Source organism: Callorhinus ursinus, unplaced genomic scaffold, assembly GCF_003265705.2.
Source record: "Callorhinus ursinus isolate GAN/ISIS: 27379988/994484 unplaced genomic scaffold, GSC_fseal_2.0 scaffold4, whole genome shotgun sequence".
In the NCBI taxonomy this organism is placed as follows: Eukaryota; Metazoa; Chordata; class Mammalia; order Carnivora; family Otariidae; genus Callorhinus; species Callorhinus ursinus.
The window spans coordinates 73,882,902-73,905,558 of NW_027397066.1; the positions used below are offsets into that span (position 1 = coordinate 73,882,902).

The following is a 22,657-nucleotide window of genomic DNA, read 5'->3' on the forward strand; positions in this document are numbered from 1 at the left end:
CATCTTACCTCACAGAGTACTTTTGTCACAGCTAAGAACCAATATAGGTACATTACTATTAACTAAACTTAGCAATGTATTCAAATGTTACCAGTTTTCCCTAATATCCTTTTTGCTACTGCAGGATTTTACCCAGGATACCACATTACATTTAGTCATTATGTCTCTCTAATGACATGATATGTAATAGTTCTCAGACTTGCCTTGTCCTTGATTACCTTGACTTTGACTGGTTAGATTTTATGCAGAATGCCCCTCAATTTGGGTTTGTCTGATATTTTTCTCATAATTAGACTGAGGTGGGAGAAAAACCACAGAGGTGAAGTACCCCTCTTATCATATTATGTCATGCTATCTACCTGGTGTTTACCATGATCACTTGGATGAGGTAAAATTTGCTGGGTTTCTCCACTGTAAAGTTACAATTCCCCTTTTCATACTCTATGCTTTAAATTAACTGACTAAACACAGCCTGGGAGTTGGTTGTGGGGTGGGGTGTAAATTCTTTAAGAGAGGGAGTATCTGCATAATTTATTTGAAATTCTTCTGTAAGAGAGATTTGACTTTTCTCTCCGGTTATTTATTTATTCAGTTCCTTACTTATTTATATATGAATTCATGATTTTTTAAAATTTTGTTTTAATCTTCGGATTATAACTCCAGTACGATGTTATTTATTTTGTTGCTCAAATTGTTCCAGCTCTGGCAGTTGGGAGCTCTTTCACACTGGCTCTTTTATCTCTTTGGCATTCCCCATCCTTTTGTCTTTTGAGCATTTTCTTACTTTCTGGAACAACAAAATGGTATAGAATCACCCAGTACACTCTTTGCCCCATCCCTGGAATCAGCGATTTCTCCAAGGAGCCATGGTTCCTTTATTAGAAGAAAGGAATATCTAGTAATTGGGCATTAATAAAGAATATTTTATTTGATAAAATTAGCACATTTCCCCCCAAAATCAGAGAGAAAATACAATATGGCTCATATAATAAAATATTATCAATACTTGTAAAAAATTATCTCATTTTCATGGATAAAAAGTAACTCCCGGGGCACCTAGCTGGTTCACTTGGTAGCGCTGTGACTCTTGATCATGAATTTGAGCCCCACGTTGTTGGGTGTACAGATTACTTAAAAAATAATAGTAAAACAAAATGCATTTATGCATTTTTTAAAAAGTAACTCCCTAATTTATGAATTAATGAAGAATATTTCAAAACTAAATTTTAATTTTAATTTTTATATTATTATATAAATGGCTGACTTGACAATTTTATACCCATCTATAATATCAAGTATAGATAGTTTGTGAATCAGTTGAGAGTTCATTTCTTCATGTCAAAAGAAAGAACAGAACACTGTTTGTCAAGGCTATTATGGTAAGTGCATTTTTTATTTTTTAATAATAAAAATAGTAGAAGCTTAGAGAAAATGTGTCATTCAAAGTATCAACGTTATTTTCTGGTTTAGTAAGAATTAATGACATCTCTTACCCTTTAATTTCTCTATTTCTTTAGTGACAGTATATTGAGTGTCAAAGCCCTCAGTTGTACACTTTGGTCATTAACAGTTGAGCAGTGTTAGTTGAGAGTGATTAGATTTTTTAGGCAAACTTTTAAAGCACTGTTTATAATAACAGATAATATACCATTACCCTAAATTGTGGTCTGAAATTTAACCTGGAAGAACATGATTATTATTACAACAAAATGTTTCTTTCATTATTTATTTGGGAAAGAACACCGACTATGATTTACAAATCCTAGTGTTCACTTTCTGGAATTTTTTTAATAGAAATGCTGTTTTAGTATACTTATATTTTATATACTTATTTTTGCACATTTATTTTTTCATCAATAATGACTTCTAGTAATTCTGCAATCCATGTTAATAGTCAAAGTAGCTACTAGGTTAGTAGTCAGAGTTGATACCAGATACTCAAGTCTGAAGATTGAATTGAGGTCTTTTTTTTGCTATTTCCAACCTCCTTGATAATTCATATATATTTTTAGGAGTCATCTCATAGGAAGCAAGGAAAGTTCTATTCAGCCTCCTGTCACTTTTTTCCTCTTGTGTGGCAGCTCTTAATATGCCACAGTGGCATGGTATTTGCAGAACTTCTCTATGTACTTAAATTATTTTTTATTCCATTGAGAAATTTGAAAAAAGAGGGGAACATTCCTCATCTTATCTCTTAGAATTTTATTTAAAATACCTATTTCTTTTTCCACTTGTGTCCTCTTTTTTTCCTCAAAGATGAGTCAACAGAAAGAGATGATAAACACATTGCTTTTCTTGCCATTTCTATTTTCCTGCCCACCTAAAACTTTATTTCTCTCTCCTTCCATTTATCTGCCCAGGAAGTTCCATAATCACCACTCTGATGAGAGTGTCTTATATTAATTTAAAATTTTCAGTATTTTAGCAAAGATTTCCTCTCCTCCTTTGACAAGCCCACAAGCAGATAATATCTCCACATTTTTACTGTAATTAAAGTATGTTAAATCATGGTAACTGTCAGATTCCCATCAAATGAGTGAAACTGTCTAAACTGAGCTAACTTGCTAAAATACAAATTAATCTTTGTGAAAATCTTGTGCTAGATTGTGTACAGTACAAATATTAGTGTTATTTAATGTGTGTTATATACCAAAAATTTGCAAAAGCATTTTCAAAGAATAGAATCCTAACTGTGCTGTTTTTTTGGCCATGGTGTATGAACAGAAAGGTTGGTAGCAGAATGCATAAGTAAAAAATCTTTGTGAACTTGAGGTAGGACAAGATTTCTTAGGTGAATCAACAAAAGTATAAACCATAAAAAAAAAAAAAGGTGGAAAGCTTTGTTCATTTGAAGACAGTATTAAGGAAACAAAGAAATAAGCCAGAAACTGGGTGAAAATATTTATAATAAACATATGTGACAAAGGATTTATATCCAAATAACCCAATCAAAAAGAAAAATAGGCAAAATATTTTAACAGACTCTTCACAATACAAGATATACTAATGGTCAACAGGCACATGAATAGATCCTCAACATCATTAGTTATCTATGGAAATGAAAGTTAAAACCACGATGAGCTACCATTACAGATCCCTGGAATGGCTAAAATTAAAGAAAAGGAAAAAATGATAATGCCAATATTAGTGAGATAAAATACAAATTGAAGTGCAATGTATTACAACCCCTTTGTCATTTTGTGGGTTTGTTATGAAGTTGGCATAATAATGGATATAAATTTACCACAGGCCCCAAGTAATTTCACTGTTAGATATTTATCCAAGAAAAATGAGAACAGGGTGCCTGGGTGGCTCAGTCAGTTGAGCACCCAGCTCTTGATTTCAGCTCAGGTCGTGGTCGCAGGGTCCTTGGATCAAGCTGTGCGTGGAACTCCATGCTCAGTGGGGAGTCTGCTTAAGGATTCTCTCTCGCCCTCACCCTCTGCCCCCCCAACTTGTGCTCTTTCTCTCTCAGATAAATAAATCTAAAAAAAAAAAAGAAAAGAAAGAAAGAAGGAAAAGAAAAATGAAAACATATGTCCACAAAAAGATACGTACACAAATGTTTATCATGGCTTTCTTAGTAATAGTCCCAGACTGGAAGCAACACAAACTCTATCAACAGGTGATTAGATAAATGAATTGTGGTTTGCCATTAAATATTACACTACATTTAAAAGGATGTATCCTGAAATATACAACAGCATGACATGATGAATTTCCAAAATAATTTTGCTGAATGAGCGAAGCTGGGTACAAAAGAGTTCATGTTGCACATTTCCATTTATGTGAAATTCTAGGGAAGGCAGAACTAACCTATAGTGATACAGCATATCATTGTTGCCTGGGACCAGGAAGGGGGTGGCATTTGAATGCAAAGGAGCATGAGGAACATTTTGAAGTGATGAAAATGTTCTATATCTTGATTTTGGTGGTAGTTACACATGTGTATACATTTGTTCAAGTCATCTAACCACATACTTTTTAAAAGTTGCATTTTAGTATAGTATATTATACTTCAGTAGAGTTGATTTAAAGAAGATGGGTTGGAGGTGAGGGATGATGTAGTTTGTAAATTTAGGGGAATTATATAATGGAAACAGCAACAACAAAGTGAATAGTTTCTTCAAACTGAGATGAGTAGAAAGAATTTTGGAGAAAAATATGCATGAGAAGAGGGTGATATTCACTAGAATATCTCTGATAGGCTCAAAAGTAAATATTTGTCTAAATTTTATTATTAAACTTTAAGGTCACACTTAATGTTAAGCTCTTATGTAACATACTTAATATACTCATACATTAAGTATGTTACATAAGAATTAAGGAGGTTTCTTTTGTTGAGATGATTTGCTTATTTTACAGAATAATTCTATATTCCAAAGACAGCCACTTTCACATTTTGAGAACTGGCCATTTCCAAAGTATCTGAAATCTGTCAAAAGCAGATGAAGCCATAATTCTAACAAAATATTTTTTGAAGAAAATTGTGAAAGAACATACACTGTTAGCTTTGAAAAACTTCCAATGTAACTTATGAAGTACTTTGTTAATTTGTATTTAATATGCAATTGCATTGGAATTGCTATCATTAAATGAAAGCATAAGCTAATTAAAGTATGAAGTATGGATAAGATTTATATCTGAAGGATTTACTATAGTATCAGATATCTAAAAGTGTAAGCAAATTGGAATGGCACCTAAATTACAGATCACTGAAATGCAAATGGAAAAACAATAAGCTAAAAATGAAGATACAGTTTTTCTATTTTTGCTTTGTATTTTTCAACTTGATAATTTAAGTACAGTATATCAGATGTCATATAAGATTGATTTGTTTTTTTAAAACATTTTTCTCAAGATTCCCTAAGAGCAATAGAATTAAAGTGTCATACTACAAGATGGATTTGAAAGTTAAAGCTGGAACACCATTTTCTCTAAGAATGACATTCAAAGAATCAAGGTTAGATGATGCAAATTTTGGAGTCTGCTTTCTAGCCATGCTTAGAATGACACATTTATTTCTGGGAAGTTGTGGGAGACCTCAACCCTAAAAGAAGTTAACCATGAAGCTTGATTTGGTTCATGTTCTTATGGAAGTTCAAAAATCTTTATCTGTGAGAATATGATACAAACTTTTAAATTTTTACAACTGAATGTCATCTCTGTCTTCTGAATATATGGTTTTTAAGGGCTTGATACTTTAATATGCTATGCAGAATATCAATTCTTCAGGAAAATACCAGATAATTCAACTATATATGAACTGTGTTCTATTAATTGCTTAATTTCTCGTGAGAAATCCAGTAAGAAAAACAGCTCAGGAGTCTTGTTTTTCTAGTCTGGAAAAAAAAGTTTCCCACATTTTTTAAATTTTAGAATCTTGTGGTAAATTCATTCCTAAGAAAATGTTTGTTTCTCTATTGTATCATATAATCAGATAGTGAAAGTCAGCAGTTCAGAATATTTCCTGATTTTGATCAAGTAATGGACAAAAAGTTCTGAATAAATTTAGAAATTAAGTCAGTAGCTAATTCACCTCAATTATCGAGTGTGTGTATTTTTCTGCTTCCTTCAGTAGATTATTGTTCAGTTTTTACCTAATTTCCTCCTTTAACAATTTAAGTCAATGTGCAGTCTTAGATCAATTTCTGAAGCAGATGCAGTATATGTTATATAAAAATTATCCTGAGTATAAACCATGTTTATAGTTCTTATGCATTGTTGCTGTAATAGACTCAGAAATAATCCCACTTTAAGGATATTTAAAATGTGTCCAATTTATGGTACACCTAAATCAAATGAACTGAAAATAGCCTCGTGAATGGAAAGAGACACTAAGAATTCTAACAGTTGTACCATCTATTCTTTGAATGTGTTCTTTTTTGGCACTTAAATCAGCCAAACTTGTCTACTTATTCCCTTTCACAATCAAAATTAATCCATTCTTTTGCTTTAATCTTCACTGCAAAATTTTCTGCATTTTAGTGCATGCAGTTGGTAAACAAGCTGGAATATGTTGCTGTTCATTCTTTCCAGTGTTTTATTTGCTTATCTACTTAAAAAGGAGAATTATTCTGACAGACTAAGTTAGGGATATAGTAACATAGCTTCTGTTGCTACTTATTATTGGTATTTTTTTCTTGTTTTTAGAAAAAATAATGGTAAGCTTCTAACCCATACTTCTTTTTTTTAGGCTAATCTCTTATTTAAGAAGTTTTAATTGATTACATTTTTAGTGGACTAGAAGAACAGCGTTAGCAACATTCCAGTAATTCTCTTTTTGCATAAATCCTTTGTTCTTACATTTTTTTTTTGTTTTGTCTAGCAGAATGTAAGAAAGATTATAAAATGTCAGGGGCTATGAATATGGGAATTTAAAAATTTAATATTTCTTCATTTTGCAATTATGTATTGATGACCGACATAGTTTTCATAATGAATAAAAACTGGATACAATTATTTAAATCTTCATTAAGGGACTTCTGGGTGACTCAGTTGTTAAGCATCTGACTTCAGCTCAGGTCATGATCCCAGGGTCCTGGGATGGAGCCCCGCATCGGGCTCCCTGCTCAGTGGGAAGCCTGCTTCTCCCTCTCCCACCCCCCCCGCTTGTGTTCCCTCTCTTGCTGTGTCTCTCTCTGTCAAATAAATGAGTAAAAATCTTTAAAATCAATCAATCTTCACTAGATAAACATGAATAATACTTTAAATATATGTTTGAAAATCAGCCTGAAAGATATCGAAATAACAGCATCCTGAATCATCACAGATACTGTATAACTTTCAAAAAAAAGGGGGTAAAAATCTTAAGTAAGCAAATAAAATTTTAAATACTGTCCTGGCACAAAGATGATCATGGCATTTAATAAAATGCACTTAAAATGTACATTAAGAGGTCATAATTAGGCTAATTTTTCAGATATTTCTTTTTTTTAAGATTTTATTTATTTATTTGACAGAGACAGACACAGCGAGAGAGGGAACACAAGCAGGGGGAGTGGGAGAGGGAGAAGCAGACTCCCCGCCGAGCAGGGAGCCCGATGCGGGGCTCGATCCCAGGACGCTGGGATCATGACCCGAGCCAAAGGCAGACGCTTAACCACTGAACGACGCAGGCACCCCTAAGATAACTATTTCTAAATAAGGAATGATTCAGTATATAATATAATGTGAATTTTTCTACACCCATATTTAATTTATTTGTTTTTATATTAAGAAGAAGGATTTGATTCTAGATTAGGAATAATAAAAGTAACTACCAAAATGTATCTTTTTAATTCAATTATGTTTTCCTTGCAGAGTGCAGATATGAGCCCAGCAAGTAGCACCACTTCACTTCCCGTTAGTCCTCTTACTGAAGAGCCATTGCCTTTCAAGGTAAAAAATAAACAACAAAATAATTATTTATGATACTTTTAGGATACTTACTTACTTTACTATAGTAAAATATTGCATGGTATAGATGGTAAGGTGAACTGCTTTAATATGTAAGGATCTAATTTCAAATGGTAAAATCTTTGTTGTTTTGTTGTCATTCTGGTTGGTAAATGAAAGTACAGTTTAAAATAGAAGTTAATACTTTATAGACTACATCATTTGCCATGTATATAAGTAACAGTGATTTCTTTGTAATAGTTTGATGTCACATGAATTTGAGGTTTTGAATCTTTTGTTTATCTTAATTTAAGTAATAAATTTAGGATGAATTATTTAGCCCTCATCGAGTGATTACATTTTCATTAGCTGGTTAAATTTTCATTGATGACTCTAGCTCATAATTAATTAATTATGAGACCTTTACAAAGTAATGATCAAAATAAAAAATTGAAATACAGAATCATTCCTCCAAACCCATTATATTTTTAAAATATTTAAGGAAATACATAAATAAGTAATTAAGAAGTATGGTTTGTAGAATTCTTCAGTTTGGGAGACTATATACAGTACAAGTAAGAAGTGATTTTCTTGTTTTGCTGTTTAAGATTAGATGTATCTCTTTAAACCAAAGCTTGTAGATCAGCTGTTTTAATCTGTACCAAGGATGTTTGAATTTCATTGAAATTATTATAAATAAAAGCAATCCTTAAGATCATGGGAAAAAAATACTTGGAAAGTTGGGATGATACACTTAACTTACATGCAATAGTTTCAGTTTAATTTGGTTTAAAGACAGGTAGATGTGCATTTTGGGATTCATTATGATTTCATGATTTTTGGATTTTATCATAAAATTGTTTATTACTGTAGGGTTTTTTTTCTTTTTCATATGAAGAGCATAACCTACTCAACTTTGTACTGCTTAAACCTAGTACAGTGGCTGGTATTGATTTCTAAATACTTAATATTTGCTGTATTGTTAAAATGAGAATAATAGAAAGTTATGAATTTCATTGTGTGTCTTTAGTTTTCTAATAATAGATAGTTTGTTGTTTAATGATAGACAAGGGGCACTTGGATGGCTCAGTCAATTAAGCAACTGACTCTTGATTTCAGCTCAGGGCATGAACTCAGGGTCATGAGATTGAGTCCCACATGGAGCTCCACGTTCAGCAGGGAGTCTGCTGGAGATTCTCTCTCCCTCTCCGTCAACCCCTCCCCCATCACACTCGCTCTCTCTTTATTATAAATAAATAAATAAATCTTTAAAAAATGATCGACAATAATAATTGTTAAAAGGTTATTTTATATCAGAATTGTTAAATACTGAATAGTATTCTGATTGCATTATTTATTGAGGAGTCTATTATTCTACAACAAAGAAGAAAATACTAACATTTCAAAGTTTAGTGTTACTCAGTGTTTCCATCTTATGGTATATGGGACAAAATTTATGGAAGAATCATATCTTTAACAAGATTTTAATTGAATTCTCAGAGCATTACTAAAAACCATTTTCTCTTTTTAATATATTGAAAATGACTATACTCCTTGAAAATTAATATATTTTTTAATGGAAGTAAAAGAAAAGGTCAGATATATTCCAAAATGTGCTGACACAAAGCTAATATAAATATAATTATTTTAGTTAGTTTCTGTCACTGCTTCTAAGAGATCAATATTGTTCCCGTGTTAATGTATGTAAGTGGTTTTATAAGCACTTAAAACTTCTAAGCACTTATAATATATAATATTAGTAGTGGTAGCCAGTGTAGTTATAGTGCCTCTTGATTTACTTTTTTTTGTGAAAGGAATATTATTTATATATTTTTCATATTTTTATCATAAATAAAAACATCCCACTAGTATTTAATAGTGTCAAAAATTAAAGTTTGAAATTATGAAGTAAAGCTTCTGCCTTTGTAAATGAGGAGCTTTTTTTTGTAAACAAGGAGTAAAACTCCTTATTCACGAACACTGTTCTCATCATTCTGTATTGTAAACATGCCAACCAGGAAAGCATTTGAGTGTATCCCTTCACAGAGAAAGATGTATGGTGCACAATTCTCTACGTATACTACCACAAACTCACAGACTTCCCATTCGCACTCTTGGTGCAGAGAAGCTTCTAGGATTCCAAGTTCACATAATTGGGCAGACAACTTTATGGTCATATATTTGGAAACAAAAAGCAAATGTATAATCGCTATTTTTTAATAAAGCATTCAGGGTGACTTACGCAAGAGGTCTGTTCTCTATCACAATATCATTACAGAAGGGCAAGGTGTAACTAACTTTGTATGGGTGGGAATAATATTTTATCAGATAACCATAATAGAAGCATAAAATTTCAAGATCAGTCATCTGTGAGTCTGACAAAAAAGAGAGAGAGAGAGAGGGAGAGAGAGAGAAAGAATAGACCACTTAACTGTTAATTACAATGTTTATGTTTCTTTTTATAGAATAACACTGAACCAAGTTGTTAACTCTGATGTGTCCATTCCACCCTATTCTACCTTTTTCTTCCCTGCCATTCTCCTTGATTTCTATCAACCTAATCACTTCCAATCTAACCTGCCTCCTCTCTTCCTATGTTAGGTTCAGTCCGATAGATATTTCACGCCTAATGCCTTGGGGTCACCAAATATTACTGTTCTTTAATAAGATGATCCTTTTAATTTATTTGTTTACACAGTTATTAGCAGCCTCAGTCCATTCCTGGAACTAACAGTCTTGAAGCTGAAGCTAACTTACTGTTCTTGACCCCTCCATAAAAGTACACTTTATTATGGACCATGTTATTTTTGTTAACCATATTTATCCCCTATTTTAAAATTTATTTGTACTTCATTGAAGCATGATCTCTAGGTTTTAGTCCTGTTTTCTCCAAAAAATCATCTTTTCTTTGATTAGATATGTTAATAAAGGGTATTATTCCAACCTTGCCCCTTTATCCTTATTCTGTGATAAATTCAATGGATGGAAATGAATTCAACTCTATTTTTCTTTAGACTCTGCTTCAAGAGTACACAAAGGCATTAAAGAATATGCTTCATTCACCAATTTTCAAAATTTGATTTTATACAAAAATATAGTCTTCTCATTGCCCTTCCTGGCCCATTGACTGCTGCTTTTCTGTGATACTTAGGTTTGTGGAGTGTCTAATGAGACTGGGCATCTAGTGTCTAGAATCCACAATGGAGCCACCCTGTTGGAGACCCATCCACCTTCCCCAGGAGCGGACCAAGAGTGGTTCTGGGATATTTCTGGAGTCTCCTCTCCTTCTGAAATTCAAAGTTCTTAGACTCCTTTTTCTCATCCCCAGAAATCACCATTTAGTCTAGACTAAAGAAGTTCCCTTTTAAAAAAAATTTCCCTTGGAGATTATTCCTCTCTCCTTTAATCAACCAGAGCCTGGGAAAAAAAAATCTTCTCAACATACTTCTTAGAAGCAGAATAGAGGAAAGGAATTGTGATGTAAGATTTTTCTTACCTGAAAGAAACATCACCTTAAGAAGCACAGAGCCACCTTACTAAAGCAAGGGATAAGGAGGTGGAAATAAATAAATTAATGTCTCAAAAAAATTCAACTTGTCATGCACTCCTGGAATATTAGGGTAAGAAATGATGCTAATTCCGCTCAACCATAGAACCTAAACTTAGGACTTAGTAACAAACATAGGTTGCTCTCACTTATATAAAGTAAATAGTGTGTAGAAAAAAAATAGTAATCCCAGAAAATACACACCTATCAACCATTAACTATTTGGTTGAATCATACTTTAAATTTGTCTATAGTTTCTATAACAATCACTAATTTCTACTTTAAGAACAATATTTATTTTTAAGAAAGCAGAAGAGTTGAGAATATTAGAAGCAATCTTAGCCTAGTTAGGAGACTTCTGGGACAAATCTCAATTCTGACACTTTCTATCTGTATGACCTTGACCTGTTACTTGGTGTCTTAATTTTCCCATCTATAAAATGGGAACAGCAGCAAATTCTTCTTCATTGGGTTTCTATAACATTAAACAAGTTAACAGATACTGCTTCAAATAGCACATAATATCAGTATATGTATTAACTATTATGTTTTATAGAACAGGTATCTAAGTTTAAGGCAAGAGGTTCTGTATGTTATAAATAACATGAAGCAGAATTATTTACAGTTAATCCCTTGCACTTTATTTCCAAATGTGAGAATAGTAATGCACTTTCAACATAAATCCTTTACTTTGCTGAAGAATAGTATTTAATATTCATTTCTAGAAGGCATGCTGTTTGTTTCCTGCCCTCAAGTATTCAGATAAACTCATATATCAGATTCCTTGTATGAAAAATAATTAATGGAAATGTTCATTAATTATGAGGGAGAAGGAGTAAATACAATGAATCTGTCTTAAGGGAAAACTGGTGAATATAATAAAACATTACTTGGAAAAAAGAAATACATAATTAATAGATCTGCAAGCATAAGGACATATGGCACCTTTTTATCAGGAATACACCGTAGTATATTTTCTTTAATTTCCCAAACCTTCCCCCACGAATTAACCTGATAACCTCCTAAATGCAAGCCCCACTGAAGGAATATTGTTCAGTCACATTAGATACTGGAAAAAAACACATTGTAAATAAAGCACTGTTGATACTTCATTCTTTGTGTGTTATAATGTCAGTATACTAAGTAGTGTCAATTTATTTTGTCTGACAATATAATAGAAAAAAGCACATTTGGAGACTCCAGGAGAGAGGAGTTAGATAGTGGCACGACCTCCACAACATCATTTGTTGTATGTTTTGCAGAGAATTGGGATTTTGTGTGTGTGCGTGTTTATTGCTGTTGTTTCTCCTTCAGTGAATTTAATAGTCTCTCTTATTAGTGGAAATCACTTTTTTCATGTCCCAAAAATAATCCCAAATGATATATTCTGCATTTCTGGTATTTTTTTTTACTGTGTCATCTACTCATTCATTCATTTGTTCTTTCATTCATTCGTTCATTCATTTCTTAGTGAGTTGATTTATTGAGTTGTGCTTGATAATATTCTAGGTACTGGTGTTTCAATGTAAACAACCCAGACTAAATTCCTGCTTTCATGGTATTTGGGTTCTAGTAAGAAGGGATAGACAGTAACTAACTAACTAACTAACTAACTAAATAAATAAATAAATAAATATAACACATCAGATAGGAATGATAAATATGGTATAAAATGAAGCAGAGTTTGGAAGACAGAAAGTGACTCTAAAGTAGGCTGTTGTTTCAAACAGATGGCCAAAAAAAGCCAGTCTCACTAAGGGATATTTTATTAGAGGTTATAATGAAGAAAGTGAGTAAGCCACTCATCTATGGGAAGAGGCTTGAGAAAAAGTGCAAAAGCAAGGAGGTGGAGCACGTGGCCTTTTCAGGATCAGCTGAGTGCCCTGTGGCTGGAGCAGAGTGAAAGAGGGGACAAGTAATAAGAGAGCAGGTCAGAGAGAAACCAGATCATGAAGGGCCTTGTAGGCCAAAGAAAGACTTGAGATGTTGCTTTACATGAGATGGGAGAACATTAGAGTGTTTGGGGAAAATATGGCATAGATAGACTTTATTTAAAACGATTACTCTGACTTTGGAGACATGGTAGAAGGACATTAAGGTCCCTAGAGGTGAGAGATGATGGCAGCTTAAACTGGAATGGTAAAGGTCGAAAAGGGTGAGCATTGGTGGGATTTTGGACATATTTTAAATGTGAATCTGCAGGATTTTTTAATGGATCATATATGGGATATCTAAAAAGATCAGTGTTGAAGACTATTCTTGATTCGAATGTTCTCTCTATCCCCCTATTTTTATTTCTTTTGCTATCACACTGTGATTATATATTTAAGGAATGTGTTTATGATGTGATAATAATTTTAAATACGAAATGGCACCAAATGTTTTCCTATTGGTAACAAATTTTAAGAAGGACCTATTATCAATAATTGTATATTAAAAATAGAATGTTTCTGTGTAATAAACCATTTTAAAACTTGGCAGCCAAAAACAATAATTTCTTTTTTTAGATTTATTCACTTTTTAGAAAGAGAGTGAGCACAGCAAGGAGGGGCAGAAGAAGAGGGAGAGAAAATCTTAAGCAGACTCTGCACTGAGCATGGAGCCCTACATAGAGCTCGATCTCATGACCCTGAGATCACCCATGACCTGAGCCAAAACCAAGAGTTGGTTGCTTAACCGACTGTGCCACCCAGGTGCTCCAAACAATAATTTCTTATTGTTCTTTATGATTCTATAGGGTGACTAAACTTATCTAGGCAGTTCTTATTTGGGGTTTTATAAGTGGGTGGAGAATGGAGTTATCTGAAGCCTCAAGTGGAGGAGATACCCAAGATAACTCCTTATGGACTAGCTTGAGTTTTCTAACAGCATTTTCTCACAGTATTTTAGAGTAGTTAGGCTTATTACATGACATCTGGCTTCACCCACAGTGAATGTTACAAGAACTGGAAGCTGCCAGGCCAATCATGGAAAAGACACAGATACATACAGCTTCACCTCCACATCTTTTTATTGGTTAAGCAGTCACATAGTGTGTTAGTGGTCCCTGAAACTACCTCAGCATTCAGATATTTGCTAGAAGGACTCAGAATTCAGTATGTAGCCATAAAGAACACATATACTCTTCTTGCAAGAGTGTATGTAATACTTCTACCCAATAAAGCCCGTTAGCAATTTAGCACACATAGATTCACATAGGAACCCTGTACCTAGAGCAGACAGAAATTCCAAACTCTTAGAAAAAAGTCAGGTGTTCAGCATTAACAATATTATTTATACAGATTTCTTAGGCACAGTGAGCCACTCGTACTATAACCTTTTTTATTATTGAAGTATAATCAACATGCAATGTTATATTAGTTTCAGGTGTACAACAGCTGCTCTTATTATTTATGGAAAGTTTGATATGAATGTAGGGCACTGGTTACCAGTTAGGTAACCAATGGCCAACCAATAGCCCACCTTGAAAGCAAATCTTTCTAAGGATAGCATATTAGTTGGCTAGGGTTGCCATAACAAAGTACCACAGTTTGGTGGCTAAAAAATAAAAAATAAATAAAAATGAAAGTATTTTCTCACGGTTTGGAAGGCTAGAATTTTATTTCTTTTTAAGTTTTTATTTTAATTCCTGTTAGTAAACATAGTGTTAGGTTATAGTAATTCAACAATTCCATATGTCAGCAGATGCTCATCATAACAAGGGAACTCCTTAATCCTCATCACCTATTTAACCCAACTTCCCACCCACCTCCCTGCTGGTAATCATTGGTTTGTTCTCCATAGTTAAGAGTGTATTTCTTGGTTTGTCTCTCTCTCTCTCTCTCTCTCTCTCTCTCTCTCTCTCTTTTTTTTTCCACTTTGCTCATTTGCTTTGCTTCTTAAATTCCACATATGAGTGAAATCATATGGTATTTGTCTTCCTCTGACTGGCTTATTTCACTTAGCATTATATTCCCTATCTCCATCTATGTCATTGCAAATGGCAAGATTTCATTCTTTTGTTATGGCTGAGTAATAGTCCATTATATGTATGTACCACCTCTTCTTTATCCATTCATCATTCGATGGACACTTGGGCTGCGTCAATATCTTGGCTCTTGTAAATAATGCTGCTATAAACATAGCGGTGCATGTGTCCCTTTGGATTAGTGTTGTTGTATTCTTTGGGTAAATACCCAGTAGTGCGATTGCTGGATCATAGGATAGTTCTCTTTTTAACTTCTTGAGCAAATACTGCTTTCCAGAGTGACTGCACCACCAGTTAGCACTCCCACAGCACACAGGGTTCCTTTATCTCCACATCCTCATCAACACCTGTTGTTTCTTGTATTGTTGATTTTAGCCATTCTGACAGGTGTGAGGTAATATTTCATTGTAGTTTTGATTTGGATTTACCTGATGGTAAGTGGTGATGAACATCTTTTCATGTGTCTCTTGACCATCCATGTCTTCTTTGGAGAAATGTCTGTTCATGTCTTCTGCACATTTTTATTTGGATTATTTAGTTTTGGGATGTTGTTGAAGGCTAGAATTTTAAGTTCAGGGTACTGTTAGGGTTGGTTTCCAGTGAGACTCTCTCCTTGGTTTGCAGATGGCCTTCTCACTGTGGCTGCCCTCCCCTGTTATCTCTTCCTCTTCTTATGGGGATACCAGTCGTATTGAATTAGGTCTCACCCAAATGGCCTCATTTGAACTTAATCACATCCTTAAAGACCTTATTTCTAAATATTATTATATTCTGAGGTACCAGGAATTGGAACATTAACATGAATTTTGAGGGGCGCCTGAGTGGCTCAGTTGGTTAAGCATCTGCCTTCAGCTCAGGTCATGATCCCTGTCTCCTGGAATCGAGCCCCACGTCAGTAGGTCTCCCTGCTCAGGGGGAGCCTGCTTCTCCCTCTGCCTGCCACTCCCCCTGCTTGTGCTCTCTCTCTCTCTCTCTGTCAAGTAAATAAATAAAAATGTGAAAAAAATAACATGAATTTTGGGAGGACACAATTCATCCCATAATAGACTAAAGACTGCTATGTTAACTCTTCTGTACATAAAGCCAACCTTGACTCAAGTGAAGGGAAAATAAACTATCTCTTGAGGGGGAATGACAAAAATTTGCAGCAATCTTTAATCAGCTACACTGAATAAAATGATGTGTGATAGTCTTTTATTAATCACTTTTAGGCTCTATCAAATTCTCGGTCAGGTGTAAGAAGTTTGGGTTTGAGGGAATGTAGAAGGAAATAGGAGATTTCCTTGAATGTTTATATATATTCATCAGTGTACTTATTTGAATATATTTTCCATTGCTCTTTTAATTTCCACTAAATTTGGGAAATTCACTCAAATGTCACCATATGCAGTCCTTAAAATCTTGTGGTTGAGAACATCAAAGAATTATGGCTTTAAAAAAATAGCTTACTAAATTCCTGATTCTAAATACTGACAGTAAAATTTTAATTGAAATAACAAATACCAAACAATGCTTTCTATATTATGTTATACAAGTATACTATATAAGTATTATTTTATGTTAACATTTTTCCTTTAGGCCTGTCAGGATAAATTTTAAATGATTATTATACCTATTATTTGGCCTTTGCAGACCATATTACTAATATATGATGAATGCTGTAATTGTAAGAAAAATGATAATTATATATTTTGATAAATAAAATTATTTTTACATAAGTTAAAGCCAAAACAAATTTGGTCTAATTTATGTAAAAGATATCAGTATCTCTCAGACATATTAAACCTCAGGGGAAAAGATTTTAATGGGAAAAATAAGCAAATACTTTTATGTTGCATACTAGCTTCGTATTACTGTCCAGATCCTTCTCACACACTGTCTAGATGATTTCAGGAAGACATGTACAGGATATAGAACTTGTCCACATTAATACATGCTAAAAATCATATCATACCTCCCACCTCATCTCCAGCTCACATATCCATTTTATTTCTTAAATTTAAATCTCACTGAGTTTCTTTATTGTTGCACAGTTTGGTGCTGTAGATTTTATAGGAAAAGCCTGAATTTAGAGTAGAGGTACAGAACATGGAAGGATAGATAGAATTCAGGTGGTACTGATAGAAGACTTTCTTTGTTAAAAGCCTTATTTCAGCCTTCCTTCAGAGATTGGGCCATACTCCGTCTGCTTACTCTAGTCAGAATCCCTTTGACATATTTAGTGGACAAGATTTACTGAGCATTTGTTAAAGGTGATCTTGGAAAATTGAATTCAGGGATCCACTTTCTCTACAGTTGAGTTAAACAGAACCCCAGAAAACTACAAGATACATAGATTTGGATTGTCTTTCATAATTTGCAAGAGTAGGGATTTTATAGGAAAAGCCTGAATTTAGAATAGAGGTACAGAACATGGAAGGATAGATAGAATTCAGGTACAGAACATGCGAAGCTATTTCTGGATTCATTTACACATAAAAGACAAGATGTTGAAACTACTGTAGGAAAATCCTAAAGCCAATAAAAGCCTTGAAAACCTGAAAAATAAAAACAACTTTAAATTAAAAAAAAAATAGCTTTTAAGAAGCTGAGTCATTATGACTTCAACTTTGGTTTGGGGATCCACCTCCAAGTGGTTTGGCGTCAATGAAACATTTGTTCTATCTGCCAACAAGGTACTGTGATGATTTTATTTAGGAGTTGAAGTCGGCATGTGGTTGGTGCTGTGTTCTTCAACACCTGTTGGTCCTGAATGTATAGAAGACCTCAATATGAGATAATAGCAGAGGTAGCAATGATTGCTGCGCACACCGGTATTAACAAGATCTCTTTTTACATCTACTGCAGGTAGCAGATTCGAAAAGGGCTTAAGGTAAACACTGTATTTAAGATAATGACATCATTATCAATGATAATTTAAGCAACTGATCTCATGTATAGCACATGCAGCGTTTATTTCTTACTCTAAGTATACCATTTCATATACACTCTGGATCATAAACACTCACCCACCTTCGTTGTTTTTAAATATAATTTCTAGCATTGCTTCAGAGTTTACCAATAAGTGTGAAGTGTATTGTAATATATTTTTCTTTAAATAAGAAATTAGCAATCAAGGTACAATTCGAAGACTATGATTTGTTATTAATAGGCCCATTTGAGATGAACCATGTATATGAGAAGCTATAAGAAGTAGACTCAGCATGAATTTAGTTTATCTGGCAGTGACTATCATCTGTTCTATCTTGGAATTGTCTACTTCTGTGACAAACAAATTTTAGGAGTTGAATGATATCAATGTGCAGTTGCAACTGTAAAATAAAATGTACATGAATTAAGTACAATGAATTCTACATATATCAAATAATTTAGAAATGGTTGTATTTTCTTTGGTAACTATGTGAGAATAGAAAATGTTAGACTTAAAAAATGTTTTTTAAGATATTGGTCATCCATTGTTTTAATTATATGAGATAGAGGTATTAAATAGCCATGCCAACAGATGCAATAAAATAAGTAAAGTAAGCGAATACTCTGTTCTGAAGTTTTTGTATGACAAACTGAGCATTTCTTCAGTGCAGTTTTCATACCACACATAAATAATTTTGCATAAATTCTATTATGTTTAGCAACTCTGCAGGAAAAATAATGGTGGCACAAATTTTAAGTTGGATAATAATTATGAAAATTCAGAAGATTCTATTTAGTCTTGCTATAATGAAGATAATAACGTAGAGAAATTTATGAACATCACTTCAAAATGCATTTTAAAGAGATAAGGAAAGGTGTAATGTGCTTGCACAGAAACTTACTTTTATCCTCTTGGATAGTGGCTGATTCATAACACAGAAAATTGGAAGGTAAACAATTGCCAGATGGATATATTAGACTCTAACTGACAGCCTAATACAAATAATTGTGAAGATAAATGCAATTTGAATATTCCAAGTACTATTGATTTCAGATTCTCACCTAAGAAAATTGTCTGCTTTCCTTTATGTTCATGCATTATATTATCAACAGTCAGCTTATATCTCCACTAGACATGTCCTTTTCTGCAGGTAATCTGTTTTACTCTGGTAAATCTGATAGGAAAACTTTATGTCAGGAATTGGCTAACCCTGTTATATTAGAATTTTATTGCATATGTTTCTTATTAAGAATAAAGGTTAATTTAGAGTAGTTAGGTTCTGTTTAATAAGAAAGACTTTGGCAGCAGTACGTGAGCCTGAAAGTTTTTAAAAAGCTGAACAGAATTGTCAAAGCATAATTAAGGCTAGAGGAATTAAGTGCACTTTTCTCCCTTAAGTGTCTCTGTGAGGCAATAGAACCTTTGGCAACAGAGCCAAGTAGAAAAATGGACCCATGCCAGTTGCTGCACCATGATAAAGAGAGATTGGTTGTAATTTCTGGTAATAATGCCTACAGTAATAAAGCTGACAGTGGTCTATCCTCTTATTAACATTAGCCATTTCTCTCCTTCTCTTTTCTTGCTCTTTCTGATGGGTCTTCGTCCCTTGGTGATATTATCTGTCACTATTTTTGTCATCTATCACTACTCGTGTTACATTCTTGAATGTGATGAGTCATTCAGAACAATTAACATTCATTGAGGCCCTGCTATGTGTAAAAGCTTATGCAAAGGTATTAGCAGAAATATTTTACTCTGACTGTAGAAAGCTACAGAAAATCATAGTGCTGGTTGTATGGGAATATGACCTGGAGAAGTGTGAAGTATTTCAAAAGGATAAAGATGGAGTTGAGAAAAGGGAAGTATACTGAGATCTGAGCCAAGGGAGAATAAGAGCCAGGGTCTCAAGCTAGGCCCTGAGGGCCTAGAAATTGTAAATATTCAGTGGTGTGTTTCCCATGTGGTAAGGACCAAGTTGTTTGGTGTGAAGGACACTATGTGCTTTATAAGGAACTTAGACTACTTCTATAGACATTGAGGTACTACAAGAAGTATGCAAGAGTTGTATCTTGGTCTGTTTGGGCTGCTATAACAAAGTACCATAAACTAGGAAACTTATAAACAACAGAAATTTATTTCTCACAGTTCTGGAGGTTGGGAAGTCCAAGATCAAAACACCAGGAGATTTAATGTCCGATGAGGGCCCGCTTCTTAGGCAGCCATCTTTTTGTCTCATCTACCATGTTTCTATAACCTTACGTGATGGACGGGGCAGCTGAGCTCTCTGGGAACTCTTTTACCAGGAAATACTTTGCATTCATGAGGACTCTGGCCTCATGACCTAATCACATCCCAAATATCCCACCTCCTGATACTGTCACGTTTGGTGTGTTAGGATTTCAACATACGAAGTTTGGAGAGACACAAATATCAGACTGTAGCAAGTTGAGTAAATAGTAAGATGCAAAATAAGGTTTATAAGGTTCCTTGAGCTGCATTTCCAAAGAATGGGTTCTGAACTTTATTTGAAATTCGTCAATTCTGAGACTATCAGATGGTACTAATCAAACATAAACTATAAAAAAATAAGAATTTTCATGTCATCCAGTATCACTGATTACCTGCATTTATACGTGTCCCAATTAGGTTGAAAATTGCTTATATTCATATTGAAATAATAGAGTTTACAGGTGATCTAGGCTATCAAAAATATATACTAAGAGATCCATTCATTTATATATATCTAATTGTTATATCTTAAAAAGTTGTAGTTAGTGTATTGATTTCATATTGCTACTATAACAAATTACCACAAATTTGATGGCTTAAAATAATTCACGTTTAGTATATTATAGTCTGGAAGTCAGAAATCAGAACTAGGTCTCCCTGGACTAAAATCAGTGTTGTCAGAGAGGTGAGTTCCTTCTAGAAGCTCTAGAGGCTGATGCATTTACTTGCTCTTTTGAGATCCTAGAGTTTGCCTGCATTTCTTGGCTCATTGCTTCCTTCCATCTTAAAAACCAGCAATGGCCTGTCAAATCTTTCTCACACTACACCACTCTAATTTATTTACTATCTTTCCCAATAGAATAAGATGTTTGTAAATGTGGATAATTGTATTTATATTCTTTATATTCCCTATTTCAGTGCCTAGTATAGAACTAGTGTATAATACACCAATAATAGATGAAATTAGTGAATTGTTAAATGAATGGTGAAAAAAAACCTTTTAATTAAGGCCAAATTTCTTCTCAAGTCTTTCTTCCTTTTAAAATAAAGTTAATCATTTTATTAAATTAACCATTGATCATCTGAAATACAAAACCTATCAAGCTATACATGTAGTATCAGGCTACTAAATTTTCTGTAGCTTATCCTCTTTTTCCATACAACTCTAAACAAAGCTGGACCAATCCTAGGTACAAATTATCCCTTATGAGACTAACTTGATACTAGAGAATTCAGTATTATATTGCCCTTGTTTGTCAGGTTCTCATCTTGTGTTCTGAAAAATGTGGTTTCTGCATTGGCTGGCATTTATCTGATAGCCAGTGTCTAAGAGACAACTGAATTCCTGCCAACTGTCTAGTTGGATTTTTAAATAGTGCCTTTCCTGAGATTTTTCCATGACCAATGCTAGAAATTTTAGGTATAAAATTTCTAATTTCTCCAAATTAGAAATCTTGAATGCTGTCTACTTCTTTAAGTATTAATCCTCAGTAAACATGGTCATTGTCTCATCTTACAGATAAAGAAATTGAAGCTTAGAGCAGTTAAGAAATTGACTTGAGGACATAGTGTTGATAAATGGCTCAGCTGGAACTCTGACTCAGTTGTTTTTTTGTTTTGTTTTTTTAATTCTAAGGACTGGCTTTAACTACTATACTACAGAAAGTCTACAATCTTTTTATTTTAGCATGATTCTGATTATTCATTGGTTTTATATAGCTGAAGAGGGATAGAAATAGAACTGGAGGGCGCCTGGGTGGCTCAGTTGGTTAAGTGTTGGCCTGCAGCTTGGGTCATGATCTTAGCATCCTGGGATTGAGACCCGAACCGCATCTGGCTCCAGCAAGGAGTCTGCTTCTCCCTATCACTCTCCCTCTGCGCGCTCTCTCTCTGTCTCTCTCAAATAAATAAATAAAATCTTAAAAAAAAAAGAAATAGACCTTGAAGGTAGAAATACAGAGAAAAGGAGAGAAAAGAAGAAAAGATGAAAAATGAAGAGAGAGAGGGAACGGAATTGAAGGGAAGGGAGAAAAGATATAAGAAGGCATCCATCAATTCTTTAATTTGTCATCTATTGAAAACATATTCCTACCTAAGATTATATATTTCTTTTATTAACAGACCTAATAATTTTGAACCATTTTTGGATTGAATGCCACATGGAATATTGGTCAGTTTTCATGGATTCAAGAATATAATTTGCTTTACCTAGTTTAAACAGAAGGTATTTTATTATAGGGTATTTGATAATTTTTCAGATTCCTTGGAAGGTCAGCACACTGTTCTTGGATACACAGGGACAAAATGCCAGGAAAGATTCCTTTCTGGAAGGGATAGGGTATGCTGCCAGACCAAGAACATGAAAAGGAAAAAGGAATGGGACATGGGATTTTCAGGATTTATTTTGTAGTTTTTTTTTTTTTTTTTTTAAGAGAGAGAGAATGAGAAAATGAGAATTTGAGAATTGGCAGTGTGTGCTTGGTTTGAGGTATTTTATGGTTAGGGAGATTAAGGTTATCTGAGGAGGGTGAGACAAGATCATGAAGACAAAGTTTATTTTAGTCTTCCCAAACATTTTTTTTTAAATTTTGACATCGAATACATTATTTTATTTATTTTTTAACCT

The 22,657-nt window shown here is 33.6% G+C and overlaps 1 protein-coding gene across 3 annotated transcripts in view; it reads left to right on the top strand.

Annotated features, from left to right (window-relative positions):
• CCSER1 (coiled-coil serine rich protein 1) overlaps window positions 1-22,657 on the top strand; it is a 722,113-nt gene that overhangs the window by 527,500 nt on the left and 171,956 nt on the right. For all 3 annotated transcript variants that reach the window (XM_025873454.2, XM_073891963.1, XM_073891962.1), the window contains exon 7: window positions 7,303-7,380. In XM_025873454.2, the coding sequence (XP_025729239.1) occupies window positions 7,303-7,380 (78 nt within the window). The remainder of the gene's footprint in view (window positions 1-7,302; window positions 7,381-22,657) is intronic.